The sequence below is a fragment of the Diorhabda carinulata genome, chromosome 12, assembly GCF_026250575.1.
Source record: "Diorhabda carinulata isolate Delta chromosome 12, icDioCari1.1, whole genome shotgun sequence".
Taxonomy (NCBI): domain Eukaryota; kingdom Metazoa; phylum Arthropoda; class Insecta; order Coleoptera; family Chrysomelidae; genus Diorhabda; species Diorhabda carinulata.
Window position 1 is genome coordinate 13,006,413 of NC_079471.1, and position 18,497 is coordinate 13,024,909.

The 18,497-nt window shown below is 32.3% G+C and overlaps 1 protein-coding gene and 1 long non-coding RNA gene across 3 annotated transcripts; both read left to right on the forward strand.

The window, feature by feature from the left end:
• The first annotated feature begins 5,865 nt into the window (after positions 1-5,865).
• LOC130899845 (uncharacterized) lies at positions 5,866-6,890 on the forward strand. Its single transcript, XR_009060102.1, has 3 exons — positions 5,866-5,989; positions 6,144-6,456; positions 6,648-6,890. It is a non-coding gene; the product is annotated as an uncharacterized LOC130899845 (long non-coding RNA).
• A 4,359-nt stretch (positions 6,891-11,249) lies between these two features.
• LOC130899844 (uncharacterized) lies at positions 11,250-12,630 on the forward strand. 2 transcript variants are annotated; one of them, XM_057809999.1, is made up of 5 exons: positions 11,250-11,460; positions 11,621-11,805; positions 11,897-11,974; positions 12,319-12,452; positions 12,572-12,630. In XM_057809999.1, exons 1-4 carry the CDS (start codon positions 11,402-11,404, stop codon positions 12,414-12,416), a joined length of 420 nt encoding a protein of 139 aa, XP_057665982.1. In that variant the 5' UTR covers positions 11,250-11,401; the 3' UTR covers positions 12,417-12,452; positions 12,572-12,630. The 2 variants fall into 2 exon arrangements, 1 of the variants encoding a protein (XP_057665982.1); XR_009060101.1 differs by lacking the exon at positions 12,572-12,630 and having other exon boundaries at positions 11,897-12,211; positions 12,319-12,419.
• The last annotated feature ends 5,867 nt before the right edge of the window (positions 12,631-18,497 follow it).

Here is an 18,497-nt window from a genome sequence, read left to right on the forward strand (position 1 = left end):
TTTTTCTTGGATTGTTTGATCACAAGTTGTGCCTTTGCTTTGTATTTTTTCAACTCTACGCGATTTTGGAGAGTTTTGTGTTTCCTGTACTTGTTCAACGCTGCTTTTGCTTCCCTGATAGCTTTTTCGCAATCTTGATTCCACCAGGGGACTGGAGTATGGCCTTTTATATCTTTTGTTTGGCCAATGTGCTGGCTGGCACTATCCAAGATGATTTTATTGAAGTTCAATACACATTTCTGGACATCGTTGGTATTATCGAAGCTATCCAGGTTTAGCTCAATCTGGTTACTGAAGGATGTCCAATCTGCAGAGTTTATTCTCCATTTAGGTGAGTATTTTGGTGAACATTTTCCTGGAGAAGTGCGATTTTCGATAATAATTGGAAAGTGATCGCTTCCATAGGAGTACGAGAGAGCCTCCCATGATAGATTGGCAGAAAGTGCTGGGTCGCAGAGACTTAAGTCGATAGCAGAAGTTTCTCCGGTGGATATGTTGAACCTAGTATGGCTTCCATCATTCAGAAAATTCAGTGGAATGTCGGCAATGAGTTTCTCTAGTATGTGACCTCTTGAGTTTGTCGATTTACTGCCCCAGGTTATGTTATGTGCATTAAAATCTCCAATAATGATTCTTGGACTTGGTATCTGATTTAGTAAGTTTTCTAAGTCTTTGTATTCTATTGTGGAGTCGGGAGCAATGTATATATTACAGATGTAAGAGGTTTTATGGCTGGTGAGTTTTACTACAAGGGCTTCGATATCTGAGTTTACATGGAAGTGATCTGCTTGTAAAGATTTGCTTATTAAAGTTACCACTCCTCCACTAGCACGTTTGGTATTATTACGAGTTTTGGAGAAGAATTGAAATTGACTGTTTGAATAGCTGCTATCTGGTTTAAGATTGGATTCTTGAAGGCATATGATGTCCGGGGAGTATTCTTTAATAATAACTTGTACCATACCAAGTCGATGATAGAAACCATCTATGTTCCATTGAAGAATTGAGTTGAATTTTGGACTAATTTGAGAGGGTTATGTGCGACAAATCAGTTGTTAGTAGATGAATCAGATTCAGAGTCAATTAAGTCTTGGCCAAGATGATCAAATATCTTTTTTTTAAGTTTGGTGATTCTCGTTTTTGTTGTCTTGTCATTTATGTAGGGATATACTTCGGTTAACATAGTAGTAAGCGCAAGGAGGTCAGAAGTGAAATCTAGAGCTATATTTACAGGTTGGAGTGAGCCGGTTACATTATCTAGTAGAACAATTAATTGGTCGTAGTCCAGAATGAAAGGTGGCGAATGATTTTCGATGAACTCTTTGCAGGATATTGTTGATTGTTTCTTGCTCGATTTTCGATTATCGCTATCGGGTGTGGGGGTGTCTTCCATAGGCCTTTTGTTTGTGATTTTGGGAATATCTGTTGCATCCGTTTCTGCTTTCATATTCGTTGAAGTTGCGGGCGTCTCTTGACTAAGTGAAGAGTCTTCTGTTGTTGGATAAGAAGTCAATTTTTGTGTATTGATGTTATTTGTTGACGAAGATGGTGGAAGAGTTTGGATTGGGGTTGTAAGAAGAGTTTGGGAAGTCGAAAGCGGTTGAATATTTGATGTTGAACTATATGTATTAGGTTCTGATTGGCTGGAGCTATTGATACATTGTGAGGCTATATGACCATCAGTTTTGCATTTGTAGCATGTTAGTCCATCTTTTTGGAGGAATACTCGGTAGCTGGTTTGTTCGAATTCAATCAGTATGGAGTCTGGAAGCTGTTGCGTATAAGGGCTTACGTAAATCTGTCTTCTGAAGCTTATGATGTGACTATACTCAGGTAATGTTGCACCGATTCTTAGAAACGTCATGGGAGAAACTGGATTTAGACCTAATTTTAATATTTCATCTGTTAGCAGTTGACGAGGGATGGTTGGACTTACATTGGAAAGTATAATTCTATCAGCCGGAGTTATGAGTCGACGAGCTACTAGTTTTTCGCCGTTGACGGTTATGGAGCCATAATTGTTCATGAAGTTGTCAACAACTGATTTGTTTGCCAAGTACATACAGACACGATTGTTCGAAAGCCTTGATGAAAAAATAATATTTTTTGGTTGAATGATTGATCCTAATGGGATAAGGTAATCCTGTAATTTGGCATTGTTGATAGCGGAAAAAACGATTGCTTGTTGTTTGCTTGGAAAAACAGCTTGGTTAACTGCTGATGAATAGCTTTTGTAGGAGTGTCTGACTGTGTATTATTGATTGAAGACATCATTAAAATTTGATTTTATTTGGCCGGAATTTGGAATACGTCCCTGGCCGGTATTTGTAAATAGTAGCATGCGAAATTGGTTTGCTGCTTTTATAGGTGAAGTACTAATCGAATTGACTGTGTTTATGATGTGTAATTCACTAAGTTTAGATAACTTGGAGAACAATATAGTAAGGTGAACTTACAGTTTCTGAAATTACTTCTCACTGGACAAAACTGTGTTAATGGTCCGCCACTGGTGAAAACCAGATTCTTTTACTATTCACAACACCGTAAAAACTGGTCGATATTTTATTTATATATATAAATAACAAGTTAATTGTAAAATTCTGATCTTATACACCGAATTTAAAGTTTATAATCTAAACACAATTTTTAATACGATATTACCACGAAACAGTTCAAAGACCCTGATATGATTTTGAAATCGAATAAGCATCTCATTAACATATTTAGAAAGATACGTTGATGCAACAAAAGCCTCATCACCTTAAAGTAAACTTAGTGTCAACGAGGTTGAATTAAAAATAACTCTTGCTGAAGTGCTGTTGCAAGACTTTGGTTTTAATAAAAGTGAACTGGAAAACAGTCTTCAAAGGCAGGATAATGCTCTACCTCTAAGTCATGAGACCTTTCTCAATTCTGCTAGTCGGTTTTAATGCTCTATTTTCTCTTTTTAGAGTAGACTCTTCAAGATTTCTGTAATTTAGAAAAAGTTTTTTCTTCTCATAAGGTTGTGTAGCTATACTTTGTTTCTTATGTCTTCTGTAGCTGAGCCTATGGTACCACTTTTTTATTCTTTCCGTGTTAACTCGATGAATAGTTTGAACCACTCTGTGCACATTATCCAACCTTTCTCCTATCAAAATCATGCAATCATCCTGCAGTATATTTTTCCCCTAACCATGGATAATTTAATTCTAATATTTTTTTACTCACGTAATTTTAGTTGGTTGAAAAAAAATTATTTGCACATAGCGTTAGATATGAATTTTATTTCAGATTGAACCAATCAATAATATTGTAGCAAGATCATGAACATTCATAATTTAAATAAATTGCTGAAAATGATTTTCTTCTAGACATTCTTCACCAAAAATTGAAGTCGATTATAGCAGTAGCTGATAATCATTTTCCATTAAATTCCATTTGTCTATAATGTGATGATACAATTCTTATCTGAAATTAACTGAAGAAAAATAAATAGATTCCTTTGACGCCTCCCAAAAAAGTAATAACATTTATTAAGGTCAGGTGAGCGGGGAGGACAATTATTTTCTCATCCAATCCACTTATTTGGATATTGGCAGTTTAAAATGTCTCTTAAATTATGCTTTATCATGCATAAACCAATGTTCCAATCTCAATTATATTGGCAAATCGTGAAATACACCCAAAAGAGGATTTTGAGAAACTCTAAATAAGTTTCACCAGTTAGTCACTTTGGTAAATAACTAGTCAAAGCAAATAATGGTCAATAAGGCCAACCTAAACATTAATCTTAAACTAACATTGAAAATGTCGATGGTTTTCTTCTGATGATATTTATGTACATGTGTAATACCTCTACAAATTAAGAAGGTCTCATAAGTAAAGAAAGTTTTCTTTTGAGTGTGAATATTCTGACAAAAAATAGACAAAAATTCACTCGTTAAACCAAGTCTTGAATTGGGCAAGATGTGAATGGAGTCTAATAGTTCGGGGTACATATGATCTTGATAAGCCACTCTGGCTAGATAAAGTTCTAAGTTCTTCACCACACATATTCATTTGAATAGGGCATTCTTGATTAACACTATAAAACATTCCTTTTTCTCGAGCCTGTCTTTCAATAGAAAATGTTTCTCTGTGAGGAACCTTCTCAATACTCTTACACACTTCTTCTACACTTTCCTTCACAAAAAACTTGTTCGCTAAATGAGAATTTTCCACTTTTAAAAAAAAAATCATAACAATTTAATTACTAGAAGAATGGAATTGCACATTTTTTCCAAATTTGATCTATAAATTCACAGCCAACTCTTGACATTATGGCAACTTTTCTATTCGACTGTTCCAAAAATTTATGAAAAATTACAAGAGTAAAAAAAGTTTTAGAACTGAATTATCAGTGGTGCTATTTTTTTTAAATCAACTGATAAATTCAAAACAAACAAACAAATACAAACATTTGTTCAGTTTCTTTTAAATCTAAGTAATTCTTCTACATATTTGAAACTAATTACTAATGTGCACTACTAACTAGACCCTTTAAGCCACTACCAATGTTCTTCAATGAAACATAACAGATGGTGCTACTAGTGAGTAACATTAGTAACTAGTAATATGTCATAAACAAATCAGTCCTGGCTTGAATAACCAAATTTTATAAATAACAAATGCTAGTGAAATATCTTACAGAATGGGATTATCTCTACTCACCTCTGAAAAAGTACGACAAATATCATCGTGTAGAATATATTATTTTAAAATAAATGAATTTCATGAAAAAAAAATTTTCTGAATATCTGATATGTAATTAAAATGCTTTCACTGAATTAATCTATCAACACTAGCAAAACACAAATAATGGGTATTACTGAATAGGGCAATATCTTATAAATTAAATGTCTCTTGTACTAATGTCCTTTTAAAATCAGACCATGTTAATGTGGTGATGAGAGCCATGAAAATAACTACATTTTTTTGTCATTAGTAGGCAATTTTAGAACCTCCTATGTTTCCAGTACCAAATATTAATATAAAAATCTAGCATCGATGATCCGAATTTAACAATTTGAACAAAATAAAATTGAAAAATTATTTATCCTAAAATAATTAAAATCGACTATAACCATTGAATCGCAGCTTGAAAGTATTTAATGTATTATTATTATCTTATAAACAGCTAAAGCTTGCAGATTCATTTTAAACCAATTCAGATAAATAAGTAAAAATACTCACACTAAAGATTGGCATTTCTTCTCTTTTTTCTGATGGTTCAACTAAATAAGGAACATCTTGGAGTTTACGCCATCCCCAATGAACTCCGATAATTAAAGGTATTACTACAATAGCAACTACATTATCTTTGGCCCATTTAGACACATTTATTTTTGACATGTTAATATACAACTTATTCCCGATAAATTTGTTTTGGAAGCAATGACATTTGGAAGTCAGGTTGTGGTCTTCTTCTTTTAACTATCATCCCAATGAAAAATGCATATTACGATTATTCGAAAACTATGATAGGGTCAACTCGATATGATCTGATTATTTCGAAAAGTAATGAGATTAATTGGAGGGTTATTTCTTTGTATGTATTTCTTAACATAAATATTACTCCACTTTATTGTTATCTATGATTAAAAGGTCATTTCGATTCACGTGACTCGAAACGGCTATATTGTATATAACAAACCTTCGTTTTATTTGTGTTATACACAAAATTGTTTCCAGAGCTTTTTTGTAAATAATCAGTAGTTTGTTATGAGTTATTCCGTTTCTACCAACCAATAGAATATAGTAAATAACGTAACCTAACCCTTAGTGTAATTATTAAAAATCGGTACGATCAGAAAAATGTTGATCCGTATACCATTCAGTTCTGTCATTTATCAAAGGATCTAAATACTCTTCCAAATATCGTGAAATGGATTTAGTTTAATATTAACCAATAGCTTTTATACGGGATAACAAATGAAATCTTGCAAATTTTAGAGTTTTATGAAACAAGGTACGTGCAACAAATTATGGCAAAGCAAATGTGCGAACATAATAGGGTAGTTGACAAAATTTGGAAATTAGTTTAAAACTATAGCTTAACAAATATTTCACCCCAAAAATATATTATTTTAAGAAAAATAGGTTTTTTACGTTAGTATTTTAAGTTTTTAGAAATGAATTTGAAATTGATCGCGAAGAAGGCCAAGATTGTCTTAAATGACGTCACACCACGCGAAGCAGCTGTGTTTGTTTATGACAGTCAATTGTGTTTTTCAATAAATAATGAATTCCTTCGTATTATAACTACTGTAGAGTGCCTCAATGTGAAAGTTCAACGATAAAAACGCCATACAAATTATTCATATACGTTCCAAAGAATAAAGAAATACGAAGAAAGTGGTTAAAAATGACAAGGAGCAAGATGCTCTTACTTTATCAACTAATTCCACAATTTATTTCTGTGAAGATTATTTTGATGTAAGTATTAAATACAACTTGATATATCTATTTATAAATGTATAGTAAAAGAAATGAATTTAGCAAATATAATATACCACACATAACCTATAAAATGTTATGACTTGAATAGGGTTTTATGATTTATTTGAGTTAAAATATTATTTTCGTTTTATAAAATATAATAATTCATACTCTTCTTATTTTTTTAGTTGCCAAACGATTTGAATAATTTTACAGAGTATCATGTTATGGGTAGTCTCTAAAGTGTGCATGAGTTTAAGTTGTATACCAACAAAGTTCAAATGCCAAGAAGATAGAAGGAAGCGGACGTGCAGCTATAAGGAACGATCATATATGTTGAAAAAACAAAGGATATCAATAATCACAGTGTTTAAATGAACCAGAATAAAGTAATACTTTAAGTTCATCTGTCCAGGATACTTCTAATACAAGTTCAGGCAAGTAACAAACAAAACAAACAGATCACAGCTTGAAACAAGTATGCAGTTATTATTATTATGAGCATAATACTGTTAATTTTTCAGATTTTAAAATAGTTGGAGAGAACGTACCTGAAACTTGTGTGAACTAACAGCGAATAAATCTGTGAAGCAAAAAGACCATATTGAATGTGATTAAAAAAATTGAGAAAAGGTCTCGACTATACATTGGTGTTCTAAGGAAGTGTTACTATTTGACTGATATAATAAAAGATAAAGTTAATATTTCCAAACATCATTTATTGTTTTGTTTGAATAAAATAAGATTGGATAGTTCATTTAATCAACTGACGGATGATTATGCAATGTCTCCATCATATTTAAGCAAGATATTTTCAAAAAATATACCATTTATAGCTAGTGTTATGAGGCCTTTTATTGTATCGCTAGTTAGTAAAATGATTAAAAAACTTTAACTTTAACTTTAATTAACCAAAATGTGATTCCATTTGTTAAATCAGCTCAATGACATGAATCGACATAAATTGACGTCCACAGATATCATAAGACATTGATCAATATCAAATGATAATAGACATCAATTAGCTTCATTTTAGGTCATTTTTAAAGAGTTGGTAGAGATAGAAAAATCAACTGTATACTTAATGTTTGAAAATCATATATATTCGTAAACAAAGATATCGACAGAGTCGCTACCTACACCTGCAATCGCAATTAAATAGCAAAAAAACTGTACACGAAATTGTATTTTAGTAAACTCTTAAGCTAATAGTATTAGCTACGAAAATATATAAAATAATGTGATGTACTTACTCTCACAGTCCAACAATATGTTGTGATGGGTATCCACCCTTTTTATGCTTGTTGCAATAGCGCTAATTCGTGTAATTCGTCACAGTACGTCATCTCACGTGAGTTAGATACAATTTTATTTCTTGTTTTATGTTTCAAAATATAATTTTAATTTCGAAAAGTCTAAAAAAAACCGAAACTTCAAATAAAATGTCTAGCAATTTTAACATTATTGCAATCGACTTAAACCTAAGAAAGAACTCAATAAAAATATACATTAAGTCAAAGAAATATATATATATATATATATATATATATATATATGAATTCTAAAGAAGTATTTGCGAGCAATATACAATATGAGCGGTTTCTTATTGGGAACGTGGCAATGAAACACCAACCTATTGATGACCTTTTAGTCTATTTTCTAAGTATTGAGAGGTCTATTTTGTATTTAGAAAATGGACTAAAAGTAAAAATTTTATCTATTTTCTAAATATTGAGAGGTCTGCCCCATGTAGACAGCGTCACAATTAGTACAAGGCACTTATAATATCTTTTCTTTTCTGTTGTTTTAGATTTCAATTTAGTGAAGTATTTGGATAACGTATTATGTCCTTTATGAATTAAAACTAGTATCATATTTATTAAAATAATTTCATAGTTGTTGGGAAAGTCCTTGTACATATGGTAATGAAAAATGTTTTTGTTTTGATGTTTCGTTTCTGTTCTGTTTTTTAATTGATGATGTAACGGTGTATGATTGCAGTGATTCGCTGTTTGACAAAACAAAATACTTTATTCAATTTAACTTGATTTATATGTAACAAAACAATACGGTATGAAATAGAGTTATGTATGAAAGAAAAACAATATAATGTCTCTTCACATGCGTGTGTCTACAGAGATTCTTCAGTGGCATTGAAATCATAGGTCGCCTACTATTAGGCAACCAAAAGTGACTGTATTTGTATAAACTACGAGGGCGAATCACTAAGTACAGACATTGTTTATAATTTTTTCCGAATACTTATTTTCTTTCAATGCAGTTTTTGCTTTTTGAATAGCTCAGCATCTAAATTCAGGATTTCATAGTTGGAAAGATTTATTAGCCATTATCACTGATCTTTTTTGTGACACATTGGATGACATGAATTGAAGCTCAAATATCTTGATGACCAAGTTGGTTTCGTATACCATTCCGTTTTTATGTTATTGTTAATTTTATATAATGTGACAAAAACTGATTCTATTATTTCCTTCGATTTCCAATGTTTTTTATTATAAGAATTGAATTTTATATATTTTATATTTGGATAAGTATGATTGCATTACTGCCGTTCTAAAGAATAAAATTGAAAACAAATAAAAAATTCAATTCTTCTTATAAAAAACTTCAATTCACAATAGAAATCGAACAAAATAATAAAATCAATTTTCTTAATGTCACATTATATAAAACTAACAATAACATAAGAACAGAATGGTATACGAAACCAACTTGGTCCTCAAGATATTTAAACTTCAATTCTTGTCATCCTATGTCACTAATAATGAGTTTGACTGATAGATCTATCCAACTATCAAATCCTGAATTTAGACGGTTAGCTATTCAAAGAGCAGGAACTGCATTGAATGAAAATAATTATCCAGAAAATTGATAAATCACACATTCAAGACAAGGATAAACAGATACTACAATCAATTAAAAAACAAAACAAACGAAACATCAATACATAAAACATTTTTCCTTACATTATGTACAAGGACTTTCCCAACAATTATCAAATTATTTCAATAAATATGATATTATAAGTCATAAAGGACATGATACACTATCCAAATATTTCACTAAATTAAAATTTAAAACACCAAAAAACAAAAGAAGTAATAATATTATATATCAAGTGCTTTGTACTAAATGGACGCTGTCTACAGAGGTCATACATCACAATATTTAGAAAATAAGATGTCTCAAAACGATAAAAAAATAGAACTGCATTAACGAACCATGAAATATCAAAAAAACATAAATACAACTATAAATGTGCAAAAATTACAAAGGAGGTTGAACTCCCTCGAACTCTGTTGGTTTTACAAAAACTATCTACATGCCAACCGTAGTTTACAGGGTTTAACTTAGCACATACAGCGTACCACAGAGAATTTACATATATTGTTCTTATATTTCTTATATTTAGGGTCCCGTTAGATATGACTGCAATGTTTTCCTTTATTATTCACACTATACTTACCTCGGATCTTTCTGACACACCTTTCCACATTTGAATTTTTAAAATTCGCAAAATTCTATCAGGACCGAGTTTTTTGCAGACAACCCTCCATCAACGTGTACACAATAAAACAGGGCTGATGCTGGTATAAAATTTTTTCTATTATCCCATCGAATGAAAGAATCTGACATCGACATATCTGTTTATACTTGGCAAACCAGGTTCGTCCAGGTAAATAATAGACAACTCTACGTCTGCATATTCTATATGTTTTACACTTTAAGTCCAGTATAAAATTTTCTCATTATCTTGATGTTGCAACATTTAATAAAAAATAATTTTTTAAAAATTGAAAATATATAATATATGAAAATATTCTGTACAGGATTTTTTCAAACAACCCATTATTAATATACATATTTTCTAATATACTAAATTTATTATAAAATAAGTTTTATTATATTATCAGCTCGGTGGAGGTCGATTCAGGTTCGGATCTTAGACTAATATCCTCACCTTTTTACAAGACCAGACTTAACGTCTATGGCGTCTTTGGCCTATTTTACAAGACACTATTTTTTGTTTAAATTCATTATTTATGGTTAGAATAATGTGAAACTTGAAGAACTTAGATTTTAAGACCAAATAATACGAATAACTACATAAATTATTATGTAATTAAGCGTTTTGATATTTTTTATGTTATGTATTTACGTTATTTTGGCGTGACAACAAAACTACGTTATGATTAAGATGTTATCTCAAATGCGTACTTACGCTATTTTTGGGAACCTGATTCTGTGTTTAATTGCATTTACGATGTTTTGGTCATTAGCATTTCTTTTAGTAGAAATTGATAAAAAGAAAACAAAACTTTTTAGATTATTGAATTTAAAATAGGATATAAAAACTCATCATTCAAAAACACAATTCACCTTTTAAACAGTTAAGGTAAATGTACCAATTATGGGCACTATTTCTCTTTAATCTCGAAAAATAAGGTTTCTATAGCTAGATAAATATATTAAAGTATTTATTGCATTTCCGATAACTTTTATCTACGCCTCTGCAAAACCGACCGACCGTCATCGTCAGCCAGAGTTCGTGGTGGTAACTGTCAAAAATATATTTGTCCATTCCCGCTAACCTCTCGTGTCGAGTGTTGCTTGCAGGGCCTGTGCACTGGAAGAGAAGTTCAGGACGATTTTAAACGCCATCTATGTTATCGGTTTACATCTAAAAGCTTACTTTTTGGTGTTTTATTTTTGAATGTTTGTCAATCTGGATTCTTAAACTAAGTTGCAATCATGCATCGAGAAATAACCAAAATTATTGAATGAACAACTTCCATCTTGCAAAAGTTAATAAAATCTTTGGAAAGGTGTTTGATATTGTTTGTTTATTAGCTATTTGCATATTTGTGCATTTAAAAGTTATTATTTCTTGCGAATTGTGCTGTCGTTTTACTTAGTCAATATGAATAAACAAGTAAAGGCCTGCTGTGCACCAGGATGCACGAATAAGCAAGCGAAAAGGTTAGAGTAATATTTACTATTTATCAACATAAAAATATTTAAATTGAAATCAAGTTCATATCTATACGAGAATAAATCTTTTCTTCCTAACTTCATTAAATTGAATTTAGGAATGGTTAAATATGTTGAATGATTTTATCCTGATTTTACTTTTTTATAGACATTCCATTCCTACAAATGAAGACGTTTGTAGAATTTGGTTGCAAAGAATAAATAACCCCAAGTTAATAATAGCAGATACAGTATTAACATCACATAGAATATGTGATATTCATTTTGAATCAATTTGTAGAAACCCCAATGGCAGGTTAAAAAAACTTTCACTGCCAACTCTACATTTACCTAGTAAGTACTTATATTTACTGTGACAATATATCTCTTATGAATCCTAGTGAAAAGTTATGCAGAGGAAAAAAATTGCCATTTTTGTTTGTAGGTTACGAAAAATGTGAAAATAATATTTTTTGGGCACAGGGGCAATCATCTTCATTTTCAACTCCAAAAAGGCTGATAGGTAGGTATGAATTGTAGTATATTATTTTCACAAAAATCTGCCTGTTAATTCTTCTAGTCATGTAATCAAGATGCTAAATTGTTTGAATCATTGTACATTTTGGGTATGGGCATGACTCAACCATTTATGGCAGTTATAAGCAGGTAGAAATGGATTGATGTGTATAACATCTGGGGAACAGGCTTCATGTTTTTATTTCATATTAATAACCAAAAGGATTATTCAATAATAATTTAGGTAAAAGATAAATGTCATTGAATATTTTCTATAATCTAGTTGGCCAATTGTTTATTTTTGCTTAGTGAGTTCCTTTTTCTATTGAGATTAATTGAGACATTTTTTAGAATCAATTACAAGGACTAGTTCCTCTATCAGCACCTTTACTGGTAACAGCCCAATAGAGGGAACAAAAAAACCTGTTAAGTTGTACACAAGGAAGTGATTATTTCAAGCCCTTGTTGAAGAACCTTGTATGTATGTAAGTATGAATTCAAAATGGCAATATTTTTATATATAATTGTAATAGTTGTAGTCACAACTATTGACACTGACCATTAATAAATTTGAATTGAAGTCATGAATTTATATAATTTGTAGTTAGCTCCTCGAGTAACCTGTATGAACCATCAATATTGAAGGGCACTCGACTGTGACAGGTGAGTAAAAAACATTTTTGTTTGTGGATATAGTTATAAAATATCAAAAACAAAATAAAAATTATAATAATCATCCTGTGTTTCAATATTCCATCTACCTATATCTTATATAAACCATTTAATTGTGAAATTTAGGTGGTTGGACCTGGTTGTCACATAAATTGTAAATGAAACCAAATTATTTTACAAAATACTTCTTTTAAATAGCATTTTAATTTCAGGTATTGATATTTTCTTGTAAACAACAATATTTGAATTTGAAATATTAGCAAAATGAAAGTATTTTGCATAATACTTTTGTTTCATTCACAATTTGATGCGACAACTTGATTAGAGCATTTAATTACTCGAGTTATTTTTAAATTTGCCGCGAAATTAGCATGGATATGAACCTTATATCAAATCTTTTATTATAGAAATCTTTTTTCTTGGTACTAAACCAATTTGAGAGATGTCGCTAGGATCGAACTTTCTCATCAAATTTTTATACAGAGTGGCAGATCTATCGAGTGTATAATCTTAGGTTGCTTGTTACAAGTGTTAATAGGTGAACTACATTGTGTTATAACTTCTGAATAAAGTACTGTATGGTCGTTCTGTTAACTTTTGTATATTTGGACATTACTGTTTTCGATATTTCTTTATCAAAAACTGCCTTTTCATAGCGTTCTTGAGAATTATAAGGGTGCCGATAATTGGTACATGAAAATCAGTGGCTAATTGAATCATCGACACCAGTGCCGATAATTGGTTGTATGCATGAGTTCCATTTAGGTCGATTTTGGCTTAGCATTTAACTGATGGTAGTTAATATTTGGTTATTAAATGCATTATGAAGCTATGATACTTCATACCAATTTTCGGCACCCTATATTCCCACTAGATAGAGCTTTATATTTATTCAAAAACTATGCCGATAATACGAACTTTTACGTGCCGGTAATTGGAGATTTTTTTCTAGATCCCACAATATGGAAAAGACAAAACGTTTTAAATATTCAGTTGGAGCTTTAAATGAGGCTGTTGCCGCTATTCAGTTAGGAAAGCCGTTTAAAACAGCTAGCAAAATCGAGATACCGAGATCGACTCTGCAAGATAAAGTTAAAGGTAGAACGTCTTTACACAAGAAATGTGGACCAGAAACGACGCTGACAAAGAATGAAGAAGATCTACTGTTTGTATGGCTATTTCGGATTACAAATTGTGGATTTCCTGCTAAGAAAATGCAGTTGTTAGAAAGTGTTCAGTTACTAGTTAAAGAAATAGATAGGCCCAATAATTTTGCAGCGGAAAAAGCCTGGTCGCAAATGGTATGAGTTATTTTTGAGAAGACATCCAGAACTGTCTGCAAGGATTTCCCAAAACCTCACATGTGCTAGAAGGAGCCTAACAGAAAACCGTAATAGTCAGTGGTTTATAGAAGTAGGGACCTACTTAGAATCTACAAACAATCTTGACGTAACTTTTGATCCTAGTCGTGTATTCAATTCTGATGATACGGCTTTTTTTCTTAGTCCGAAGGGAGAGAAAGTTCCGGTGAGAAAGGAAGATAGAACAGTTTACTTATATGTAAGCAATGATGACAAAGAATGTCTGACCACTTTGGTTACGTGTAATGCCTCCAGTAAAATTTTACCACCAATGATAGTTTTGAATTATAAAAAAATTCCCAAATCAGTTGTTGACAAAGTACCAAAACACTGGGGAATCGGGAAGTCTGGAAACGGATGGATGACTGGTGAAACCTTCTATGAGTACATTGCCAAAATATTACATCCTTGGTCAGTTTCTCAAAATGTTCTGTTTCCTGTTATACTATTATACAGGGTGCGGCAGCATAACTTCCTTTTTTCAAAAGTTAATAAAACTTATTGTATGAATCAGAAAATTTTTATTCGTTTTTTATAATACAGGCACATACATAAAGTTTTGTTTTACTGAGTTTTGAAGATCAAATCAGTTAGGTGACGTCCCCCATTCTCCATACACTGAGTAAACCGATTTCTGGCGTTTGTCATGACTCTTGCCAGCATAGCAGGCGTTATGTTGGCAATTTCTTCCTGGATGTTCGTCTTCAAATCTTGTAGGGTCCTTGGACGGTTCACATACACACGGGATTTCAAAAAACCCCATAGGAAATAATCACAAGGGGTCAAATCGGGAGAGCGGGCTGGCCACTCCAAATCGCCCCTAATTGAGATAAGGCGCTCTGGGAAGTGTTCCCTCAAAACAGCCATCGATGTTCTTGAAGTGTGTGCCGTTGCTCCGTCTTGTTGGAACCAAGTGTCCCCTAAGTCCAACTCATCTAGCCGTGGGAAAAAAAATTCCTGTAACATGTTTACATACCGGTGCGAATTCACTGTCACTGTGACTTCATTTTCCTCAAAGAACCAGGGACCAATAATTCCACGTGAGTAAATTGCACACCACACTGTGACTTTAGGTGAATGCAAAGGCCGTTGATGCAATTGTCGAGGATTGGTATCAGCCCAGTAGCGCATGTTTTGTTTGTTTACGGATCCACACAAATGAAAATGGGCTTCATCACTAAAAAAAACAATAGCGTCCTCAGGAACGACTTCCAGAAAAACCTCACACGCGTTCCTCCGAGAATTGAAGTCACGTTCAGAAAGTTCCTGCACAATTGCCATCTTGTATGGATGAAAATGAAGATCATCATGAAGTATTCTCCTCACAGAACGATCGGAAAGTCCAAGGGCAGACGCATGTTTGCGCGCAGAACGCCGTGGTGATCGCAACACTGAAGTTCTAACTAACTCAATGTTCTCCGGTGATCTAATGGGCCGAGGGACTCCAGTTCTTCGTCTTGTCACACTTGCAGTTTGTCTGAACGTAGTGACCCACGTAACAATTGATTTCCGGTCCGGGACAGGGGCTAAATTAAAGCGATTCCGAAAGGCGCGCTGGGTTGCGATCACAGAACATCCGCTCGAAAAGTAAACCTCAACGGCAAACGCACGCTCCTCACTGTTCCAACGCATGATGGCGACTGAACTGTGCCGGGACAAAACTTTATAGTCCCCCCTCTCGAACGAGACCACTAGCACTCCGTTACGACATCTACCGACTAAATGGCGAACTTTTTAAAAAAGGAAGTTATGCTGCCGCACCCTGTATATATATATATATATACATATATATTTTATACTCACTTAACGATGGCCCTTAGTGAATTTTGTAATAAATCTAAAATTATCCTCATAGCTCTCTGCCCAAACGCAACACATATTTTACAACCTCTAGATGTGGCCACGTTTCGTCCATTAAAACACGAAAGGAAAAAGAGCGTGCATAGTTGTAGGATGGAACACAATGGACAAAAGATTACCAAAGACTTATTCGCCCCAATTTTGGAGAGCACGATACGAAAATTGATAAATATTCCAGATATAATTGAGAATGGCTTCAGGACTTGGGGACTTGTTCCCTTTAATGTTGAGAATATAAAATTTTCCAAATATTTTGAAACGGGGGTCAGAGCGCAAGGTCTGGAGAAACATGAAAAATCTATGAAAACACAGCTGATCTGATATGTTTAGAACAAAATATCTCAGAAGACACCCTTACATTATTTCGTAATTCCAGTTTGGGAAGGACCATTAGAGCACACCAGTTTTTTTCACTATGGAAGAAAATGAAGAATAGTACAGTGAATAATAATAAAGAAATAGACCTCATAGATCAACAAGTACAAAGCGATGACCTACAAGAAGATTTAAATATGGAAGAAATGTCGACAGATTTAAAACGTTGCAACTTAATTACTGATCATTTACATATTGGTGATTAATCCCAAGAAGACTTAAATATGAAAAATCTATTCGTACGTGCAGAGATAGGAAATGAAAATGAAATTGAAGTAACAGGATTTATTGACAGTACAAATATATACTCCCATAATGTTTGGGAATACACCCGACAAAGCTCAGATAGATGCTGTTGGAAAATATAAAGTAATTGATATTTCACAGCAACATTGCCAATTAACTGAGTTGAATAGTGAGCTAGCTCAAAATACCTTAGATTTAAACATAGCAGATGACATAAATGATGTAGAAGAAATTATATCTGAAAATTCTCCTGATGAGCCTAAAACTGAAAAAGGTTCTAAAAATGATACAAGTTCTAATATTCTGGAAAAAGAGATGTTGGCTTTACAAGAAAATGTTACAGATACAAATATTGAATCAAAGGGAAGATTTTCTTAGATCATATCTTGAGGTAAGAAGGGATATTTCAAGATTAAACACATATTTAATATGAGAGATATATGTTACTTCTGCCATTTTGTATATCGGTGAATAACTCTCAAACTAGTAGACAGATTTCCACAAGGTTTAAACCAATCAAGAGATTGAATTAAATGGAAGATTCTGATATTCCATATGTTTAGTTTTGGTCGGATATTTCGAGATTTAACAGGTATACAAAATCAAAGATATATTGGCGGATAACTTGGAAACTAATGGACGGATTTTCACACGATATAAACCAATCGGAAGATTGAATACAAAAGAAGATTTCAATTCATCATATGTTGAGGTTGGCTGGAAAATTTGAAGATTCAACACGTTTACAAAATCAAAGACATATCGGCGAATAATTCGGAAACTAATGGACGGATTTTCACACGATTTGAACCAATCGAAAGATTAAATCATAAAGAAGATTTTGATATTTCATATGTTGAGGTTAGGGAGAATATTCCAAGATTCAACACATATTTAATATTGAAGACATGTGCTACTTCTGCCATTTTGTATATCGGTGATTAACTCGCAAACTAGTAGATGGATTGCCAGACGATTTTGATTCAATCGAGAGATTGAATTAAGAGGAAGACTTTGATATATCATTTGTTGTGGTTGGGTGGAATATTTCAAGATTCAACACATATTTAATATTAAAAATATATGCTACTTCTTCCATGTTGTATATCGGTGATTAACTCGCAAAATAATGGACGGATTCCCACACGGTTTAAAACATTCGAAAGATTGAATCAAAAGATAGATTTTGATATATCATATGTTAAGTTTGGGTGGAATATTTCCAGATTTAACTCGTATAATGATCAAAAATATATCGGCGAATAACTCGGAAACTTATAGACGAATTTTCACAAGATTCAAACCAATCAAAAGATTAAATCAGAAAGAATATTTTGATTTATCACATGTTGAGGTTAGGTGGAATATTTCGAGATACAACTCATATTCATTATGAAAGATATATGCTTCTTCTGCCATTTTGTATATAAGTGGTTAACTCGAAAACTATTAGACCGATTTCCAAACGATTCAAACCAATCGATAGATTGAAACCAAGGGAGATTTTGATATAACATATGTTGAGATTGGGTGGAATATTTCTATATTCAACACATATTTAATATGGAATATATATGCTACTTCTGCCATTTTGTATATCGGTGATTAACTCGCAAACTGGTAGACGGAGTATCCCAATGTTTGAACCAATAGAAAATTGTATCAAAAGGAAGATTTTGATATATCATATGTTGAGGTTGGGTGGAATATTTCGAAATACAACTCATATTCATTATGAAAGATATATGCTACTTCTGCCATTTTGTATATCAGTGATTAACTCGAGTCATCTAGAGACAATGACATAAGTCAATATAATTAAGTGATAACAGTGCAGTTCATACACCTTATTTTCTTATAACGAAACTTGATAATAATTTTCTAACGTTATCAGCCAACATGTGTAGAAACATCCTGTTAACAAATATCTACTATTTCTTTTATATTTAATTGTATTCAGCATTTCTAGTTTTCTCATAAAACCTGAGAATATTTTTAATGTTATTAACAGACATA